Source organism: Neovison vison, chromosome 3, assembly GCF_020171115.1.
Source record: "Neovison vison isolate M4711 chromosome 3, ASM_NN_V1, whole genome shotgun sequence".
In the NCBI taxonomy this organism is placed as follows: Eukaryota; Metazoa; Chordata; class Mammalia; order Carnivora; family Mustelidae; genus Neogale; species Neogale vison.
In genome coordinates, this window is record NC_058093.1 from 179,395,784 (window position 1) to 179,416,838 (window position 21,055).

Consider the following 21,055-nt stretch of genomic DNA (forward strand, 5'->3'; position numbering starts at 1 on the left):
GTTTTGGACATCTTGAGGCAGTTATGGCTAAAAATATTCACAAGGAGATGCCCTGCAAGTATTTGAAATTCTGAATCTATAGCTCAGGAAAAAAAAAAAAATGCTAACGAGACAAATTCCATGCCCAGAAAAAGTTTCACTACTGTGATTCCTTATGGTAATTCCAAAATGTAAAAAGCTGTAAAAATTACATGTTTAAAAAAGTTTAGTGTCAAAACTTATTTGGTGACAGACCTGATCTGAATAAATGTGGGCTATAAATAGGCTTTATTTATCCTGTTTAGAATCAATTCTTTATGCTTGGGAAATAAGTTTGAATAAAGGGTCCTGTCCCAAACTACTGGAGGTAGAGTGTTCTATATTAAATTGCACCTGCACCAAATTACTTTTAAAAATTAAAAAAAAAATTATAAATTCTGAAACATATCTGGCCCAAAGTTTTATTTATTTTTATTTATTTATTTTAAAAGATTTTGTTTATTTTAGAGAGAGCATGAGTGGGAGAGGCAGAGAGAATCTCAAGTAGACCCCCCACTGGGCCTGGAGCCAAATGTGGGGCTCTATCTCATAACCCCCAAGATAGGGACCTGAGCCTGAGCCAAAAACGCAAGAGTTGGATACGACGGTGTCATTCAGGCACCCCTGGACCCAAAATTTTAGATGAGGTATTATGGACATATATCAATAATTACATTATGAATTTATTTCACATTTTAAGAAAGTATTATCTTTGTTTTGATGCATTTAGTATAAAACATAGTAGGTAAACAGGTATGTCTTTGTATCTGAAATTTTTGAAGAGTGAAACATTCCTTTTTCATACACTGATGTTTGATATTTTTTTTTAATTCACAAAATTGAGATACTAGTATACCTACCTCAGAGAGTTTAAAGAGCTAATGAGCAGGATCCAACACTTAAAGGGTATTTTAATAAATGTTAGTCATTCTTATTCCAACCCCTTCAATCAACAAAATATTTCCTAAGAAGCATTTTGTGTATATTTTTTCTTTCCCAACCTTTGAAAGGGCAGTGAAAGCAAATGTCTCTCTTCTTGAAAATGTGAAGGAAGTAGCAAAAAGGACCAGATTTCTTGAGAACCTAACATATTGTTTTCCCCATTTCACAGATGCAGAAACAGACTCTGGGATGTTAAATAGCATGACCTAGGTCATCCCTCAGTATGGGGTGAACTAACTTCTCTTTTCCCCTTCACCTAGCTCCCAGGGGAGTGTGAGAGACAACAGGTAAAACACCCTGTCTGCCCCTGAAAGATGAACTCATTATGGGCCTCCATAGCATACTTCTGGTTCCCTTTTCGTATAGTTAAAAGAATGTTGTCTTTCCATTTGTGCTGTTAATTTTATTTACCTAAAGACATATTTCAGATCCCAAATCATTGAAAATAATTTCTGCTTATGCCCCCTTTTATCTGCCTCCCTGTAACACGTTTTTCCTCTAAATAGACCTCTGGAAAAAACATGCATTGGGCCCAGAATAATCAAGTCTAATTTTCAGACAAGCTGAAAGCAGTATCTTAGTATGATCAGGACTGGGAGGAGGAAAGGGATGTGGAGTGAGGTAAGAGTCTGGTTGCTGTGGTGGCATTGAGGGTGAGGGAGGGAGGTGTTCTGCTTGCTGTAAGAGGGAGTTACCTGCCCAAAAGGAAATCAAGTTTATTGTAACTTGACCAAGCACACAGCAACGTAATCCGGTTCTTCAATTTTTGATGTGGATGCTTTAAATGAGAGAGTGTCACATTTTCTTCCTTTCTTCCCCAGACCACACGTTGTAGACCGGGCCCCTCTCCTTCTCAGCCCAGGCTCCCAGGGCAAGGTTTCTTTCTCTTGCTTCTTGCTGCCAGGCAGGAAATGTTCCCAGCTATGGGATAAGCCTCCCCCATTTGGTGGTTGGGGGGGGGGTGGGGGATGAGAAAAGGAAAAGGAAAGGAAGAAGAAACAAAGCAAGAAAAACTGCTAGAGCAGCTAGCCTGAGCCCTGAAGGATCACAGCAGGTTTCCAGTTTCCTAGAAACAGGGATCCCCCCTCCCCGGTCCCCGATTCTCTCCTCCCCCTGCCCGGCCGCCCCCCACCTCCCGCCGCGTTCTCCCGGCTCCCACCCCCCCACCCGCAGCGGGACTTGTGGGCGTGTCTTTAAGTCCTTGCTAATAGGGCTGTCCCGAGGGCGGGGCGGCTTCTCAGGGCGCCCCTGACAGCCGCCGGAGCAAGCCCCTTGGAGCTGGACGGGCCACACCGCCCCGCTGGTGACCGAGTCCCCGTGCGCTGGTCCATGCTGGTCTCCGCCTTTGTTCTCGGGCCGGAGCGGGGACATGTGCCGCTGAGGATGGAAGTGGAGGACTCGGGCGGCGTGGTGCTGACTGCCTACCATTCGTACGCTCGCTCCCAGCCACCCAGCTCAGAACCCCGCTGCGCGCCCAGGGCCACCGCCAGCCACCCTGGCAGCAGGTACCCAGAGCAACTCCAAAGGGAGCAGAGGTTTCCCGGGCTTGGGCTTTCATCTCCCAGCTGTGTTTTCTGCCAGGGCATAAGAGCACCTTCACTTGATTGTTGTTCCAACTTTTAGTGGACTGGATGAGTGGGTCTACTGCTCTTTGTATTGTCCTTGATTGCAAGTGGGAAGTGCACCGAGTCTCTGCCGACAGTGGCTGAAGTCTGTGTTCTTGATACAACTTGAGGATAAATAGGCATATGCCTCATTTCTGCCAAATTCACTCATTGACATATTGGAGAATTAAAAAAAAAATCATTGGAAATGGGACAAGCAGAAAAGAAAAGAAATTAAAATATATTATCCTAAATCCTCGAATACTATTAAAAGTTTTTTAGTAAGCATGCCATCTGAGTTAAAACATAACTGGAAAGATGCTCTAAAAAGTAAATCTGAGTAGACTTTTTAAAAACAATTTTATTTCTAGATTTTAAAAACCATTCAGCCGCATATATACATTGGTATCATTATTTTATTATTGCTAATGTTGACTTAATGCTGTAAATGCTATTATAGTTTATTTCTTTTGGGTCAAAAGAGGTTTATAACCATCTCATTATGTGTATTTTAGATTTAATATAGCATGGATCTATGTTAAATTACTCTGTATCAGTGTTCATCTGTTTGATGCAAGATCAAGGCCAATGTGACTTCCATTAACTAAACAAAAATGTTAGACTTGTAGGAAATTTCCCTGGGCAGACAATGATAAATGAGATGGTTTGCTATCTGACTCATATTTAGGGGAAGTTTTGCTTATTTAAATGTGGCTCTTTATCTACTATGGATCCACTGAGGAATGGTTTTTTTTTTTCTTCTTCTTTTTTTTCTTCTCTTTTAACAAGTGGGAAGTTTGAGTGTTGATGTTCTTTTTTGCATCAAGTTTATTTTCGTTTATTTGTTCTCATACTTTTATCTTTGGTTATGTGATAATGATTACTTCTGTCTCCTCATCTAATTGATTTATGAGGCTTTCAACAGATTGTGATTTTATTTCAAGGAATATCCTTTTGGCTAGTATCCATGAGAAGAACAAACCACATTGGCATGAGATCTATGTTAGGCTTTGCTAACAAAGACAATATTGTTTCTTCCAAAAAGAGCAGGTTGAGTGAAATCTTATTTTTATGTAAAGACAATGAGAAAGTAACATTTTTCTTCCAGCTTTAGTAGCACATTGTTTTAAAGGCTACTTGAAGATACAAACTTGCATTTGTCTTTAGGATGCTTTCTTTTTTAAACTTAATCCCTGACTATAATTACTCAGATTATGAGGAACTAAATAGATATAAGAGAGTTCTTGAGAAGCAGGGGTCTGGTTTGTGCATTTTTAAATGGTTTTGGTCTAGCTGTCCTGTCTCTAACTCCCAGCAGCTGTCTAGGAGTAATAGCTAGATTGTGCCATTTGGGCCTTCCGAAACTACATCCGTTTCCAAAGCAAACTGGAGGAGAAGTTCCATTAACTCAGCATGTGGTCTTGTGGAATGATAATGCATGAGAGCAAAAGAGCTGTGTGTCATAGTTAGTGTTTTATCATATGGCTGCCAATCAGATTTATGCTGCTCCAAGTTTGCATTTTTGGTGATCACTCACCCTCTCTATAGGAACCTTTGTACCACTCAACTCTCTGATGCAGGAGATAGTTGACCCCGTCCCCTATAACTAAATCATGAGAGAAGAGCTTAATTTCTTGGTTCCCAGTAACAACAATCAAAAAGAGGTTCCTGCATTTACAAGGAGCCGGAGGACACCATCAATCATGAGTCTGATAACAGAAATAATCAGGACCGAGTTATTAACCTTTGACTCCCTAACTACTGATCAATACTTCCTTTCAAGCCAAGGAGCAAGATTGTATTGTTCAACTTATGAAGAAAGCACTCTCTCTTTCAAGAATACCCTTTCCTTTAATTGCTTACATATGTGTAACATATTTGTGGAGGAGTGACCAGTATGGCACTAGGAAGCATGGACTATTGTATCATTGTTCTTTAGCTCTGAGTAGCAAAGGTTCAGTTCAAAGCAAACCTCTCCTTATTTTTCAAGCCTCCACTCCATCTGACTTTATGGACTTTTGGGTTTTGGGGGGCCTATTTTTTCCCACTAAAATATAATCTCTGTCTTTCTCTATCTCTCTCTTCAGTTTTCTCTTTTGTTCACTGTTGGAATCTCAAGTGCCTAGAGCAGCGTCTGGCACATTGTCATAGCTCAGTAAATGCTTGTTGAATAAATTAATAAATTCCTACCAAGGTTAAAAATGGTCAAGATAAAACAGCAGGATTTTTAACAGCAGAATTCAATCTGTTTGTACCTACTATGTGCCAGCCACACATTAGGTATTAGGGATACAAAGATAAATAAGACAAAGCCCCTACTGTGAGAATGTGGCCCTTTACCTTTCAGACAAATAGGACTTCCTGAGAAAGCTTAGAATAAGTGGCAACGTTTTGAAAGCAAGAGTCTTCAGATATCATTCTGGACTGCCACTTCTCATTAAAATAAATAATAATAAAAGAATAAAGGATCCAGCAAGTCAGAGCTCTGCTGCTGCCTGCCAGCACTGATTGAAGCGGTCATGGCTGCTCCATTACATGCCTCCCCTCTAACTCTTAAGCATTGATGCTGGGTGGCCACTGTGATTTCTTTAGGGATTGACATTTTATTGTATTAAAATAAGTAGCCAGTATAAAGTGTACTTGCCAGTTACTCAGGCTTGGGTCAGGCTCCCAGACCCCGCATATCACCTATACCATTTATTACCACGTCGTCTTGGGCAGCTTGTTTCAGGTGCTTAGAATAGTGTCCAATACCAATGAAACATACAGTAATTGTTAGATGTATTATTACTGTTATAACTTTTAATCACAGTTGTTGATATAAAGAGGAGAGTAAAATGTTTTTGGTATTTTGGTACCTATCCCCAAAATGTATTCATGGAGGGGAAAAAAAAATTGGAGAACTATTTGTTGGGAGGAGAGAAGATAATTCCTTATTTCACAAACATTCTATCTTTACAGTCTATTTGTAAGGTATAAAAGAGAATGAAGAACTGTAAACTTTCATTTCTGTTAAGTGGTTGGGACTATCTTTATAATCATGTGATTTTTTTCAAAGAGGCTGAGCTTCTTCGAAATTCTTAATCAGAATCCAAAGTGAAAATATTGACATACATAAAAAATAATTTTGCTTACAGAATGAAAGATAGCTGAAGATAAAGCAAGGTGTCTTGTTTTTCAAAGATTTTCTAAGCTATAGATAAGAAGTATATATATATAATAATTTTTGGTGCATGTATAGAATTAAAGGGCCATGAGAATTTCTGATGTTTAGTTCATTTTACCATAAACTTCCCAAGAGAGAACAAAAATAGAAGAGGAAGAGAACCAGCTCTTCCTCAAAAAACAAATAAAGAAGCTTACCAGGGTTATCCTAGGAATTCTAATTCTATAGCAAAGTTAAACCTTTTGTAAAGGGGGGCGCCTGGGTGGCTCAGTGGGTTAAGCCGCTGCCTTCGGCTCAGGTCAGGATCTCAGGGTCCTGGGATCGAGTCCCGCATCGGGCTCTCTGCTCAGCAGGGAGCCTGCTTCCTCCTCTCTCTCTGCCTGCCTCTCTGCCTACTTGTGATCTCTCTCTGTCAAATAAATAAATAAAATCTTTAAAAAAAAAAAAACTTTTGTAAAGGGGATATTGTTTTATAATATTTTAACTATTCATAGTAATGGGAATGATTTGATTAAAGTGGAGTTACTGCCGATTAAAAATACTTTATTTTGTGGAAAAAACTAAATCAAGCAACTCTTAGTGCCATACTTTTCCTGGATGGAAATTGAAAAGACATTTATTTCAAGGTGCCAGCTCTCCTTCAATTAAGTACTTATATAAGTCTATGTGACTTATACATATACAGAGGTACACTAGCCATATACAGCCATATACAGAGGTATACTAACATATGGGGCAGATACTTTTTTAAAAAAATACTTTTTCTGGAGGATTCAGAAATAGTTATGGAAATAGAATTCTTATAAGAGGATAAGATATTTATGGGTCATTTTAAATGTTATGGTTAAAACTAGAGTTTGTGTCTCTGGTTTCTTTTTACAGTGGGGCCCCTACTGAGTGTAGGTGCCTCCATATGTGGAGCTGTTGGAAAACATCTGGCACATTTCCTTTGATCATGTCATTTGGCTAAACATTTGGCCAGTTGCTTTGTCCATTTTTAACCTGCTCAGTTCTTCCTGATCGCTAATCCTTAATGTATCCACAAAAATTCAGAGAACTAGTGTTGCAAAATCACATTCATGAGCATAAAAGTAATATTTTCTTAACTTTTTATTTTGAGATAATATTAGGCTTCTGGAAAACTTCCAAAAGTAGTTCAGAGTGTTTCCAGTAACCTTCACCCAGTTTCTTCTAATGTTAACACTATGCATAACCCTTGGTTCCGTTATCAAAACTGAGAAATTTAAAAAAAACAACAACTGAGAAATTAGCACTGGTGCAGTACAGTTAACTATATAGTCTTTATAACCTGACTTCATCAGTTTTTCTGCTAGCATTAGAATTTTTCTGTTGTAGAATTGAATTTGAGATCCCACATTGTATTTAGTTTTGCCTCCCAAACCTTCAGTCTCTGGCAGTCTGTCCTTATCTCTTACGGCGATTTTGGAGTTTTGTAGGAAGTTCTTCAGTTTGGGTTGGTGAGATGTCTTCTCATGATTAGACTGAAATTATGCATTGTGGGTAAGACTTCCACAGAATGATATTGGGCCATTCTCAAGTGCATCATATTAGTGGGTAGTGATCTATCTCGTTAATGTTGATATTGGCTCTGATCACCTGCTTAAAATGGTGCCTGCTGGGTTTCTGTACTGGTAAACTATATTTTCCTCTATGTGATTAATAAGTGTCTTGGGGTAAAGGTTTTCTGATTATGAAATAACTACTGTTTTCTTCTCTAACTTCCTCCACTGATTTTTTTTCTCAATTCTTCTACATTGATGTATTTTCCCTTCTATAAAGCCCACATTCAGTATTTTCTCTGACTTTGTTTTATCTCCTTCACCTTTTTAAAGAAACCAACCAAATATAAAATGGTTCAGTTTTTTCTGGTCCGAATTCATGAAACCTATTCCCTAATTTTATGATAGTTTTCGGAGAAATTTTATGGTAGTCTTCGGAGAAAAATAGAAGTCTACTAAATTAAATTCTGTGTTAAAAGAGGATAGATGTTAAATCCCACTTTGCTTAGAGGGTATTATTGTGGCTATATTTTCTTAGAACTGTGTTTATACTTAATGGAAACATTTTTCCCTTACCGGTGTTCCTGAGATAGTACCTGATCATATGCAGATATATCATAACTAAAGTAGATATTTAACTTACCTGTAATTAAAATTTCTTCTCATTCTGGCCTTAAACCAAACTATTTCATTTCTAAAGTAATTCCTACTCTCTTTTTCTCAATCTGTGGTCTCTAGATATCAGTTCCTGTGAAGAATAAAAGCAGGGTGTTATGGAACATAGCCAAGGGAGACAATAAAATGTCCTCAGAAGAAAATTTTGGAAGTAAAGTTTATCCACTTAAGTGACAAATTTTGTTTTAAGCCTCTTTGGATAAAAATATAAGGTCAGGCATACCCTTAACGAGGGCCGTAATGCTCCTTAATGACTGTCATCATTTAGACAGTATGGTGTTTAAGTTTGCTTGCCTTCATAGTAAATAGCCTACATTGATATATTGTTTTATTTCTTATATAACTTAAATAATATTTATTGTTGTTATAGTCCCCTTTGTTTTCAGGCAGCCTTGAAAAGCGTTCGCAGTACTTTTGTTCTTTCTAATGTTGTTTTTAACATGCTTTATAATTTACTTTTCATTAGATAATCAAGGTTGTTAGAACTGTGCAAAGAAAAGCTTATCAAAGGACTAAGTTGTATAATCTAATAAAAGATTTTGATAGCACTTATTTCAGTTTCTTTGAGCATATATTGGTTTGCTTGTCTGGATTCAGTTTCTTGCTGTGTTCTAGTTAATTGAGTTAGTGAGTTTGGATACTGTGTCATTTTTCATCACATGAAATTTCATATGTTCATTTCTTTGTGATTACTAGAGGATGCACTTCAGAATAAAGCATAGCATATCTAAAAACTTCAAGTTGCTCTTTTCTAAAATGGGAACTAAAAGATTGTTTAACTATATATTCATCTTAAGTATCTGGGTTTATGACACATTCTTTTAGTATCAACTGTGTTATGTCACTCTTTAATAAATTAGTATTATAGATAAAACTATCTGTTTGACAGGTATTAAGTGTCCAAGGGTGGGAGAACATACACTATCACTTAGAGAACCAGCTGCTTTGTCTCATGTTACTCTTCAAAAGTAATTAAATCTATGCATTCCATTTCTGATCCCTTAGATTACTAGAAGATGACTACATACAGGCACACAATATGAAGGACAGGAAACCAAAGAGAAAATAGTATGTAAAATTTTAAAAATTATCAAGCACTTGAGACTTATTTCTACTATTTTAGTAATTCTAAGTTGTGGTGCTGATTATCTTATTTATGAGAGATAAATCTTTAGATCTGTGTTAAATTTTGTGATTAGCAAGAATGTTTACTTTTGTATATCTGTAATATATAGAGAAAAGAATCCTTTTGAGGTTTCCTGTTCAGTATTCATTTATGAAATCTATTTAGAAAACACTGGCCAGTGCATTTGTTTTTATACAAAGGTCCATCGGTGTATTTATATTTTTAGATCTGTAGAGATATCTGACAGGTGCTTAGAAAAAAATGTTGAACATAGAAAAATAACATTATAGCTAATAATAGGACATTTGATTTCTTCTCTTGATACTTTTCCCTACCTTCATTATCATATCTAAACATTCATGCAAGTAACTAAAATTAGCATGTCTGTGTTGGAACCAAACTCTCATTTGTGTCTGGAGATGAAGTACCAAACAAAGGAGAATAAATAGAGAAGTAAGGACTAAACTTCTTTCCTGAAAATTTCCTTGACAGCAGTTTTCACCTGTCAGAACATAAAGATCGTTGTCCTATGATGTCATTTCTTTTTTGTAAAGGACTATTTTTATTGACAACTTACTTAGCTTAACATACATTATCATTTAATCTTTAAAACAGTCCTGTTTCATAGGAAGAAATTAAGGCGCAGAGAAGCTGCCCATGGTTACACAGTGAGGTAATGATAGAGCGAGGATTCCCATCCAACCCTTCCAGAACTGGTGCTTTTAACATTTTGTTTAAATCTTGAAACATTATTTATTATGGATTTAGTGTTTTTCGGTCTCAGTTTCGTCATAGGTTAATTGAGAGCAGGAACAGTATTGCTATTGTATCCACCTTAGCAAACTAGCAACTTTCACATAATAGATATTACAAATACTCAGTTTTGATTTAGTCTTTCTTTTTGAAATCATTTTAATTCTGTTCCAATGGAGTAAGTATTCAGTGTGTTAAATGTGAGTGGATATAAATAGCTTGAAAAATTTTGTCATCAGTTGAAGCAAGTATAATGTTAGGAATTTTTTCCCTTTAATTTAAAAGAATTTAAATTCTTGCCCCTCATGCAGTCTTAGGTAACAGTATTGTAAAGTAGACAGATGTGCTAAGAGGTTATTCAATTTGACCAATAAAGTGAGATCTAAGCAATTAGTAACAAGAAAACTTTCTGTGGTTTTTAGCGGGGGTGCTTAGAAGCGGGGAAGGGCAATTGTTAATCCTTTAATTTGATGTTCTTAGTAACTAGCTCTTAGAATTTTTCATTTTAATTTTATTAATTGCTTTCTTTAACTAAGATTCCTATAGTTGAAAAGGTATTTTTTACTTCATTCCTTGCAGTGTGACTCACAACATGAAAGTTCTTTTTTCTTTTTCTCCCTTGGGGAGAGTGCCAATAATTTTTTAAATTAAATTATTCTTTTAATTTTAGTATAATTAACAGATGGTGTTATAGTAGTTTCAGGTGTAGAATATAGTGATTCAACACTTCCATACATCACTGGTTCTCATCATGATAAGTGCACTCCTTAGTCCCCATCACCTATGTCACCCACCCCTTTACCCCCTCTCCCCTCTGATAACCATTCCTCTCATTTGTCTCTCTATAGTTAGGGTCTCTTTCTTGGTTTCTCTCTCTCTCTCTCTCTTTTTTTTTTTTTTTTTTTTTTGCTTTTTTGTTTGTTTGTTTCTTAAATTCTTAAATTCCACGTATGAGTGAAATCATATGGTATTTTTCTTTTTCTGACTTATTTTGCTTAACATTATACTCTATAGCTCCATCCATGTTATTGCAAATGGCAAGACCTCATTCTTTCTTATGGCTGAATAATATTCCACTATTATTTTGTTCATCCCATCTATCCACGAAAACTTGGGCTGCTTCCATAATTTGGCTATTGTAAATAATGTTGCTATAAACATAGGGTGATTATTAGATGGTAGGGTAGTAGTATTTTTTCAGGGGGTGCAGAGGGAGAGAAAGAATCCCAAGCAGGCTCCAGGCTCAGTTCCAAGTCTGACACAGAACTCAGTCTCACAACTCCAAGATCATGACCTGAGCTGAAATCAAGAGTTGGAGGACACTTAACCCACTGAGCCACCCAGGTGCCCTAGTAGGTGTATTTTTAACTTTTTGAGGAACTTCTGTATGCTGTTTTCCACACTGGCTGCAATAGTTTGCCTTCCCACCAGAGGCTTCCTTTTTCTCCACATCTTTGCCAACACTTGTTTCTTATATTTTTTATTTTAGCCCTTCTGACAGGTGTGAGGTGATATCTCATTGTAGTTTTGATTTACATTTCCTTGATGATGAGTGATGTTGAGCATCTTTTCATGTGTCTGTTGGCCATTTGGATGTCTTCCTTGCAGAAATGTCTGTTCATGTCTTCTGCCCATTTTTAAATTAGTTTATTTATATTTTGGGTGTTGAGTTGTATAAGTTCTTTGTATATTCTGGTTGTTAGCCGTTTATCACATAAGTCATTTATAAATATCTTCTTTTCAATAGGTTGCCTTTTAGTTTTGCTGATTGTTTTCTGTGCAGAGGCTTTTTATTTTGATGTAGTCCCAATAGTTTTTTTTTGTTTGTTTGTGTTTTGTTTTGTTTTTGCTTTTATTTCTCTTATCTCAGGAGACATATCTAGAAAAATGTTGCTATGGCCGATGTCAGAGAAATTACTGTCTGTATGGTTTCCTGTCTCACATTTAGGTCTTTAATCCATTTTGAGTTTATTTTTGTGTATGGCGTAAGAAAGTGACCCAGTTTCATTCTTTTGCATGTAGCTGACTAGTTTTCCCAACACCATTTGGGGAAGAGACTCTTTTCCCATTGTATTCTGCTTTGTCAAAGATTAATTGATCATATAATTGTAGGTTTATATCTGGGTTTTCTGTTCTATTCTAGTGACCTATGTGTCTGTTTTTGTGACAGTACCATACTGTTTTGATTACTACAGTTTTGTAAAATAAAGGATGCCTCCAACTTTTCTTTTTCAGGATTGCTTTGGCTGTTTGGGGTCTTTCATGGTTCCATATAAATTGTAGGTGTTTTTGTTTAAGTTCTGTGAAAAATGCTACAATGTAAGAATTCTTAATGTAAGTTGAGGAACAACACTCCATGAGAATTAATGGATCTTTCCTATTTTGTCTTCCAATAGTCAGTTTTTTGGCTTATCCTGATTTGAAGTCAAGCTGGATACCAATCCAGGTCCTGGACCATACTTTTATAAAGATTGGTTTTGTTCTAAATCTTTCTAAAAATTTTAGATACTGTAAGATAAGTTGTGGCAATCTAGACCCCTGAGCCATGCCTAGTCTTAATAGCCCTGATCTGTCAATGACCTTGGAGCAATGGATAATAGTGACCAAAATTGAGCTGCAAGGATTTGTATGTGGAAAATTAATCCAGGGCCCATTGTAGTCTGGACTTGAATCAGAATAGCCTCCAGCTCTGTGCACTTGTGTTTATTTTACAAGGTATTCGTTTTGATAAACTTATGGAGAATGGACAGTCATTTTAGTTATATATAAACAGTGTGGTCCAGACTTCTCTCCTAACTGCTGGGTCTTTAGGAGTCTCTTCTAACAATTCTTAACCAGCCAGGGAGTTCAGAGTGTGTTACAAATAGGAATGATGCATCATGAAAGACTACTCATGGGGCGCCTGGGTGGCTCAGTGGGTTAAAGCCTCTGCCTTCTGCTCAGGTCATGATCCCAGGGTCCTGGGATAGAGCCCCGCATCGGGCTCTCTGCTCTGTGGGGAGCCTGTTTCCTCCTCTCTCTCTGCCTGCCTCTCTGCATACTTGTGATCTCTGTCAAATAAATAAATAAAATCTTAAAAAAAAAAAAAAAAGACTGCTCATGAGTAAGGATTGCAAGGGGCAATCTCTGTGGTACAACATGTACGCAAAGTATAGAAGTGTCTCGCTGAGAGGCTTATAAGGAATAACCAACTTTTTGAACCAGACTTGGAATTCATTGTACTGACCCCTGGGCATCCACTCAGGCCCACAACATGGTCTGATGTGTTCTGGGAGCAGTCAGGCTGATGGCAAGGAAATCATGGCAGAGGGGGAAACTCGCTCTCTCACTGGGAGACATGAAGGGTATAGAAGTATAGAAGAGGTGGCAACGATTATGAGAATGGCATTTCCTTAGCTTCCTTTCAAACATGATTACAGCTACCTCTACGTTATCTCACTAAAGTTAACATGGAGAGTCTTAAAAACACACTTGTTGTGGCTTTTCATTGGAATCTTAAAGAAAAACATTTGCTGACCTCAATAGAGTAAGCAATTAAATGGGAAAAGAGCTGACTGTAAGTTTCCGCAGATTTTGTTTTGAAAAACAGAGGATGCCTGGCCCCTGTGATTTTTAACATACCACAACTTAACTTCTCTCCCTCCTCATTTATAAAGCTCAGTGATTACCAGGTCAACTTGGCAACTGTTTTTGTTAGGTTTAAAATGTGCTTAGTTGCAGAAAACTCAACTCTAGAAGACCCCCACCTCTTCTGGTTGCTGGAAGCATGTAATTGGAAAAAGCAGGCCATCCTCTGCCTATTTAAAGCTGTGTCATCCTTTGTGGGGCAGTGAGTCAACACCAGCTAAAACAACATGAGTCAGGCACTGCTTAGAAGAAACCCAAACGAAGCTGATTTCTATTATGCCAATCTTAAACAAACATGAGATGTATCCAGAGTCTAAAATAGTTCTTCTTGTGGGAGTTGAAAAAGATTAGCACCAATTTTCTTTAGAGTCCATGGAGGGACTTTTTTTATATGTCTTAAGAAGGAACTCTCTTCAGTTAACCAAATTTAACCTGGTTTATTCTCATTCTGTTTCTTCCACGCTCCATCTCCAACATGTTCATACCCAATTCAGATCATTCTTGTTGTTTTAATCTGGTTTCAGAACAATTGAATTAAAATCTATATAGTTACAACTGTAATTTTGAAACTGTTTGCTTATTCTGTTCCAGGATCCTCCAATGTTCTCATTTCTCTGGAGTTTAAAAGATTGCTTTAAGGAGCACTGTAACTGAGGTAGCAAAATAATTTAGAACGCAAATGCCGTTGTTCAAGTAAAGATAAGGAATTGTGAGAATACAGAGGAAAGAGAGTGATGGATTCTTGGGGGAAAACAAGCAATGGAGTTGGTATGATTTGATGATTAAAATTACTTGGGTTTCTGGGGCGCCTGGGTGGCTCAGTGGGTTAAGCCGCTGCCTTTGGCTCAGGTCATGATCTCAGGGTCCTGGGATCGAGTCCCGCATCGGGCTCTCTGCTCAGCAGGGAGCCTGCTTCCTCCTCTCTCTCTCTCTGCCTGCCTCTCTGCCTATTTGTGATCTCTCTCTGTCAAATAAATAATAAAATCTTTAAAAAAAATTACTTGGGTTTTGTTTGGGAGTATTTTAATTGAAATTGAGAATTCTGGCAGATGATCAGATTGTAGATGGGGAGATAGTCTAGCAGGTGAAACTTTGAGCTAAGTGTGTATGTACAGTTGGTAGTAAGCTCTACAAACTGGCAGCTTGGGAGGGAGATCAAGCCTGAAAATTCTAAGCTATTTATTCATGGGAGACTTCCGCATTCAGGAGAGTTAAAACGAGGACTGTATGCAATCTGGCAGGAGAGAATAAAGTATCTGTAGAAATAACAGTGGAACAAAGACAGAAATCTGGGGAGCAGTGCCAAATAGGGAAGGGCAGAGCACTGGGAGACTAAGAAGCTAGGAGCATTCTGGAAGCCAGAGCATTAGGTTCCAAATGAGCAGACAACGTATCAGGAGTAGCTAGATGACCAGTAATGTCTGAAAATCACCCCCTGGGTCTGGAGGGTGGATAACAGTGAAGATCTTGGCTGGAGTGGGATTAATGAGGGTCTAAAAGTGGAGGCCAGTTTGCTGCAGGTTGAAGAGTAAGTGTGAGGTGAGGAAATAGAGACAGCAAATAGAACCTATTATAAAAACTTAGCTTATGGGAAGGTGCAGAGAGGAAAAATGCAGACTGAAGGGGGGTGTTTATACAAACTTAACCAAAAAAGCTGAAGATTCAAAGTCAAGAAAGAAACCTAGATTTCTTTTTTTAATTAAAATTTAATTAATTAGCATGTAATATATTATTGGTTTTAGAGGTAGCATTCAGTGATTTATCAGTCTTATATAATACCCAGTGTTCATTGTATCACATGCCCTCCTTGATGCCCATCACCCAGGTACCCATCTTCCTACCCCTTTCCCCTGAGGCAACCCTCAGTGTGTTTCCTGGGATTAAGAGTCTCTCACGGTTTGTCTCCCTTTCTGATTTCATCTTGTGTTATTTTTTTCCTCTCGTACTCTACTGTGATGAAGCCTAGATTTCTGAAATGCAAGACTTAAACACATTCGGTCCTACTTAAAATCCTTTGATAATAACATGTTTGCATACAGGTTAAAACTTTATCCCTAGCCCCACGGCAGTATATAAGCACTGTTAGTACAAGAACGTTCCTGTTTTCTTTATTGCGGAATCCTTAACTACTTTCCCCATCAAAGGGCCTGGCATTCAGTGGAGTTTTAACAAATGGTTGCTGAGTGCAGGGAATGGAGGCTGAAATGTGGACATGCGATTGTCCTTGGGTTGAGGAGCTACCAGGGAAGTCTTCCAAAAAATGAGCATCACTTCTTTTGTCAAGTCTTCTTCCCTGGCTGTCCCCCCCTCAAACCAAGTTGGTCATGTCCATATTTGCCCTTTTTCTACCTCATCACACACTTCTAGTATTGCACCTAACCCACTACTTAGTAGCAATACTTCTGTTTGTTGATGCCAAGGGCCATGTCTTGTTCATCTCATTTCCTGGACTAATACAGTCAAGGTACTGTATGTATGCTTATTGAGTAAATGAATAATTCATTCATTAAATAGAAATAATCTCAAGTATATGGTGATATTTTCAGAATTTGCTATTTTGAGTTAGAAAAATACTAGACGTATAGAAATCTTGGGTTGGTATTCTGTTAGGGAATAGACTATTCTAACCATACATGCCACCTACCTGCTCAGAATCCACTAAATTAAAATAAACTTTTGGTAATATGCTATGAAGTAAAGAATAATAAATACAAATCAAAACTGGTGACAATTTAAATGAGTAGTGTGCCTTGACACATAAAATTTTGAAAAAGATAATGAATAGAAGATAAATATACCCACCATTGTTTTAAAGATTAAATTTTGCTTAAGGGTTATTTCACTCATTAAAACATGAAAAATTTAAAGTCCAATTTTCATAATAAAAGCAAAGTTGAACAAATATCTGTTGAGCCTCTGGGTGCCATATATTGGGTTTGGGGACTAGAACAAATGGTTAATAGTCAGTCCTTCAATGAGACTAGATCAATTGATTAACAGGTTATTTCAGCTGCCTCTGAAGTACAGAGGCACTTGCTTTAGGGTTTAGGGGAGAAACGCTGCCTCTTCCTCTGTACCCCTAGCATTAGCAGTGGCCCAGTGTGGACACTCCGTATTTGAATGGTAAGAAGAATGAAGAAAATTGTGGTGCTCTGGGTGAGCAGAGAAGTTGTAACTGCCACTTGGGGTTAGGTTGGTGAGAGTTAGATAGAGGCGTTAAGGAAAGCTTCTGGAGGAGTTGATGACTAAATTAAGTCTCCCAGAAGGAGCACAAATTTCCAGTTACAAAAAGTCACAGGGGTAAAAAGTCCAGCATAGGCCATGTAGTCAATAATATTGTCACGTTTTCTCATGTCAGATGGTGACTATACTTAGGGTGCTGTGCATTTCATAATGTATAGAATTGATTAATCACTGTGTACCTGGAACTGATACAAGACTGTATGTCAATCAAACTTCAACAACAACAAAAACAAAGAGAATGTGCACAAGTCTTTAGGAGGAATGAGAGCGGGAAGTGTCTTTGGCAGAAGAGCAGGTGGAAGGAAAAGGTGTAACGGCATGCAGCCAGGTGCTGGTGTCCCCGAAGCAGGCTTAAAGTGAGACTAGCTGGGGAAGCAGGGGCCATTGCATGTGCACTTGGGGTCAACCAGTGAGGCTCAGGCCAAACTCAGTTCACACCATTCCTTCTTCATTTGGGTAACGAGGGGGTTCCACTGATGAGTTGACCTTTGGGGAATCTTCAAACACTTAAATTCTTTTTTTTTTCTCTCTCTCTTATTAAGTTGGAAATGAAGGTAATTAGATAATTCTAGATTTTTAACCAAAACATTGGCTTTAGACCTGTACTGATTGTATAATAATATGTATCCCCGTCTCATTTAATTTTGCTTGTTTAGTTGATCTCTGTCTTTGCTGTCTGTGCAGTAAGCACAGATTGTTGTCCAGTGTAAGTGGCCTCAATTACTGTAAGTAGAGTTTGGTTTATTTCAACCAAGCTACAAGCCAGGGTGTCAGTAGATCAGTAAAATGTTTGACTTTAAGCCTTTCTTTGAAAAATGAGGCCTGTCTAGTAAGGAGAGCTGATTTTTCAGATGATCATAAATTAAGAGGAACATACTTTATTGTATTTTTTTTCAAGTTTAAAAAGAGCATTCATTAATAATTTACTTTTTGGTAAGATAAATTTTATTAATATTATATATACTAGATTTAATATTTCTGATTATATTGGTACAAAATTAGAATAGATTTAATACAACTTGAATAAAGTAGAGACTTCCAGGTGGCATGTAATCATGTTTTTGTATATTTTCTGTGGTTTTTAATAGTCCAACAAACACACACTTTAAAGGAAAAAAATCTGTTTTACCTGTTTCCTCATTTCCTGCTTTTGAGTTTTATTTTGTTGGAAGACTAAGGCCCAGACTGAGGTATCTGATGACTTATTGCAAGAATGTATTTGTAAAGGAAATGGTCTTAGAGGCTGGACAAGAATTTTCTCTCCATCAACAACGCCCCCACTTTCTTTCTCTTACTACCTCACCCTTCTGTCTATTACTGTGGAGAGATAATTATGTAATGACAGTGATCCTAAAAATCTCCAAGGTTTCTGAAGACATACCCCCAAGTTTATAAAATTCTTTAATAGTCCCTTAAAAAATGAGGTATATTCAAATACAGAAAAATGCAGTTAAATATTCAGTTAGATGACTTTTGAGCCTCATAACTACCATCCAAAAGAAGATAATAGAATGTTCCATCACCCCCAAAACTCTCCATGCCCTTTTGCCCTTTAACCCCCTCCCTGCCAGTTTCTGACTTCTACCACCATAGATTAGTATTGCCTATTCTTGAAAGTTACATAAGCAGAATACTACAGTATATATTATTTTGTGTCTGCCTTCCTTTGGTCAGAGTAATGGGATTTAAACACATCATTCTATCACAGTCCAAAAGTGGTAATAACGTATGTAGAAGTTTTGGTAGTTATGTTTTGTTATTTTATATGATTGTTATCCAGCTGGCCTCCAGGTACGGTTGTTGCATATAAGAGGTACGAGAGCAGGTTTAGGTTAAAACCCATCGCAGTATCAGAATCTAAAGACATCTCTCTGTGGCGGATCCAGGCAAAATTAGGGTATAAGCAGATTTATCTTTGGTGCCTGCTCACTTTGCTTTGTTGTACCGAAGCCTTCCTTTTTCCTTTTCGTGCCCCCAGGTAGAAGTCAGATGATTCAGTCAACTGACAGTTTGCTTAACACTTCTGGTGTTTTACCTTTTCAGAGCATATGTAGAATTTTAAAGAATGGTGAACTTCCAGGTCTCATTCAGGGAACAGAGGGGGGGTTCTTTAGGGAAGAAGTCACACAGCACAGTGCACATCATTTGCCAGAGACTGGCTAAGTTTTTCTACAGAAGGCCAGTATTTTGGGTTTTGCTAACCATTTGGTCTCTGTTGCAACCCTTTTGTTGTTAGCATGCAAGAGGCAGTAAATAAGTCAATAGATGTGACTGTGCTATAATAAAACTTTGTTAACAAAAACAGGCAGTGGGCTGAATGTGGCAGTGGGCCATAGTACTCAGGCCCCTGATGTAAACAGCTTCTTGTTTTGTGTATTTGTGAGGTTTGTGTATCAAGCCCATCATAGCAAAATACAAGAGAATTAATTCTCCAGAATATATGCAGTCGAATGGAATAAGAGGTTGCACCTGTTACAGTCTCTCATTTTTCAGCGAGGACACTGAATCTCAGAATAATAACTTTTCAAGGTCACAAAGAGCCTAGACAATTCAGAATTTTCACATCTTTAACTAGTGTTCTTTACCGTATTCAGTTTATAAGTCACATTACCTCAAATATACTATTGGATTGACTTTTGGGGAAACTATCTTAGCTCACATATTTTAAAGGAATAAAAGAGGCACAAGTAAAAATTCAGGTGTTAGCATTCTGAAATTTGAATTAAGAGTTGTTTGAGAAAGAATGAGACTTAAACAGATAGCAAACATATTAATGGAAAAAAAGCCAGTATATTAAACACTGTATCCAAATAATAGTTTTAACAATACCAGTGTGTAAAAGAAATAAATAAAAAACTTAACTGAGGGGCTCCTGGGTGGCTCAGTGAGTTAAGTCTCTATGTTCAGCTCAGGTCATGATCTCAGGTTCCTGGGATTGAGCCCCACATCAGGCTCTCTGCTCAGAGAGGAACTTGCTTCCCCCTCCCTCTGCCTGCCTTTTTGCCTACTTGTGATCTGTCAAGTAAATAAATAAAATCTTAAAAAAAAGAAAAAAACTTAACTGAGAAAATAGAGACTCCTAGATCCTCTTTTACTTAGTTCATTCGTGGATTTATCTTTCTCTTTAAATTTCTTTTAAAGCTAACATTCATTGGATGTCTTCTCTTGAAGGCACTATGAAGGAGCAAAGCTAAATAAGACAGAGTTCTCATGTTTGAGGGGCTTAAAAGGGAGCTCAAGGCAGTTGGGACCCATATCTCATTAAGCTTTGCAGCCTGTGGAGAGAACACAGGACTTGCTTCATAGAAAAAAATGGTGTTTGGATTAGGCATGTGGATATATATTATGTGACGTCAGTATATCAGTGTATGGATGAGGGTGTGGGGCAGAGAGGTGGTGTAGGAAGGAGCCAATAATTCTGCTTGAATATATTGAGGGTTTGGTAAGGGAAGTCGTAGTAGATGCCATACACGTATTTCCAGGATTTTACTTGTGAGTTGGGGTTGGCTCATTGAATGAGTTGTTGAAAAGATCCCAATTGTTTCACCGAAAACAATGAAAAAAAGTAAAAATACCTCACTTTGGGAGGCTGTCTTCAATTCTTTAGAGATACCATATAATTTGTTGAAGTAAAGCATTAATTTTGAAAGACTCAGACTTAAACATAAACTTTATTCTTTTGGAATTCATGTCATGCCCCCCCGCCCGCTAAATAACTGAGAGAAACTAGCTTACACATTGGAAGTAGTTGGCTTAATAATAATCATAAACATATGCCAGAATCCTAACGGTTCAGCCAAAGTCCCAGTCTTCAGACTTCACGTTTAACAGAGCTGTAGACAGCTCTTACCCTCCATTAACTTGCCTTGCCATTGGATGACACAGCTGGGTATTGTGAATGATAAGAATTAGGGATGCAGGGCAGGTGGAGGGAGAAGATTCAACTCAACCGTAAGGAAAACCCAACCCCTGCAGGCATTTTGGCAATTCCATGAAGGCAAGAATGTTACTAAGAACAGATTTTGGAGGTCATTTCAAACTTGGTCAGCTGCAGTTAAGCCCATGGCTGCTGGTGCAGTGGAATGTACCCCTATTTGTTTTGGGAAAGTGATAAAGAGATTCAGTTACAGGTTTTCTGCCTTCATGGAATGATGCTACCCCTAGAATAGAATTCTTCACATACCCAAGCATGACTGGACCTGAAATTCAGCAAGTAGTCAATTAAATGATCCATCAGTACCTAATTTGGGGAACTATTTTCTATCCAAGCTGTCTTTTTTTTTTTTTTTCCTGGTGTTAGGAGGAATTCACTTAAAGCGAAATTATGAATAGTATTGTCAAAATTATTTGATGAACTATTGAAGCGAGGTAACTTTTTACA

The 21,055-nt window shown here is 37.7% G+C and overlaps 1 protein-coding gene across 2 annotated transcripts in view; it reads left to right on the top strand.

Annotated features, from left to right (window-relative positions):
* The first annotated feature begins 2,214 nt into the window (after positions 1-2,214).
* The window catches only part of ARHGAP28 (Rho GTPase activating protein 28), a 209,536-nt gene continuing 190,695 nt past the window's right edge, over positions 2,215-21,055 (top strand). For both annotated transcript variants that reach the window (XM_044243370.1, XM_044243372.1), the window contains exon 1: positions 2,215-2,465. In XM_044243370.1, coding sequence (XP_044099305.1) covers positions 2,290-2,465 — 176 coding nt within the window. In that variant the 5' untranslated portion in view covers positions 2,215-2,289. The remainder of the gene's footprint in view (positions 2,466-21,055) is intronic.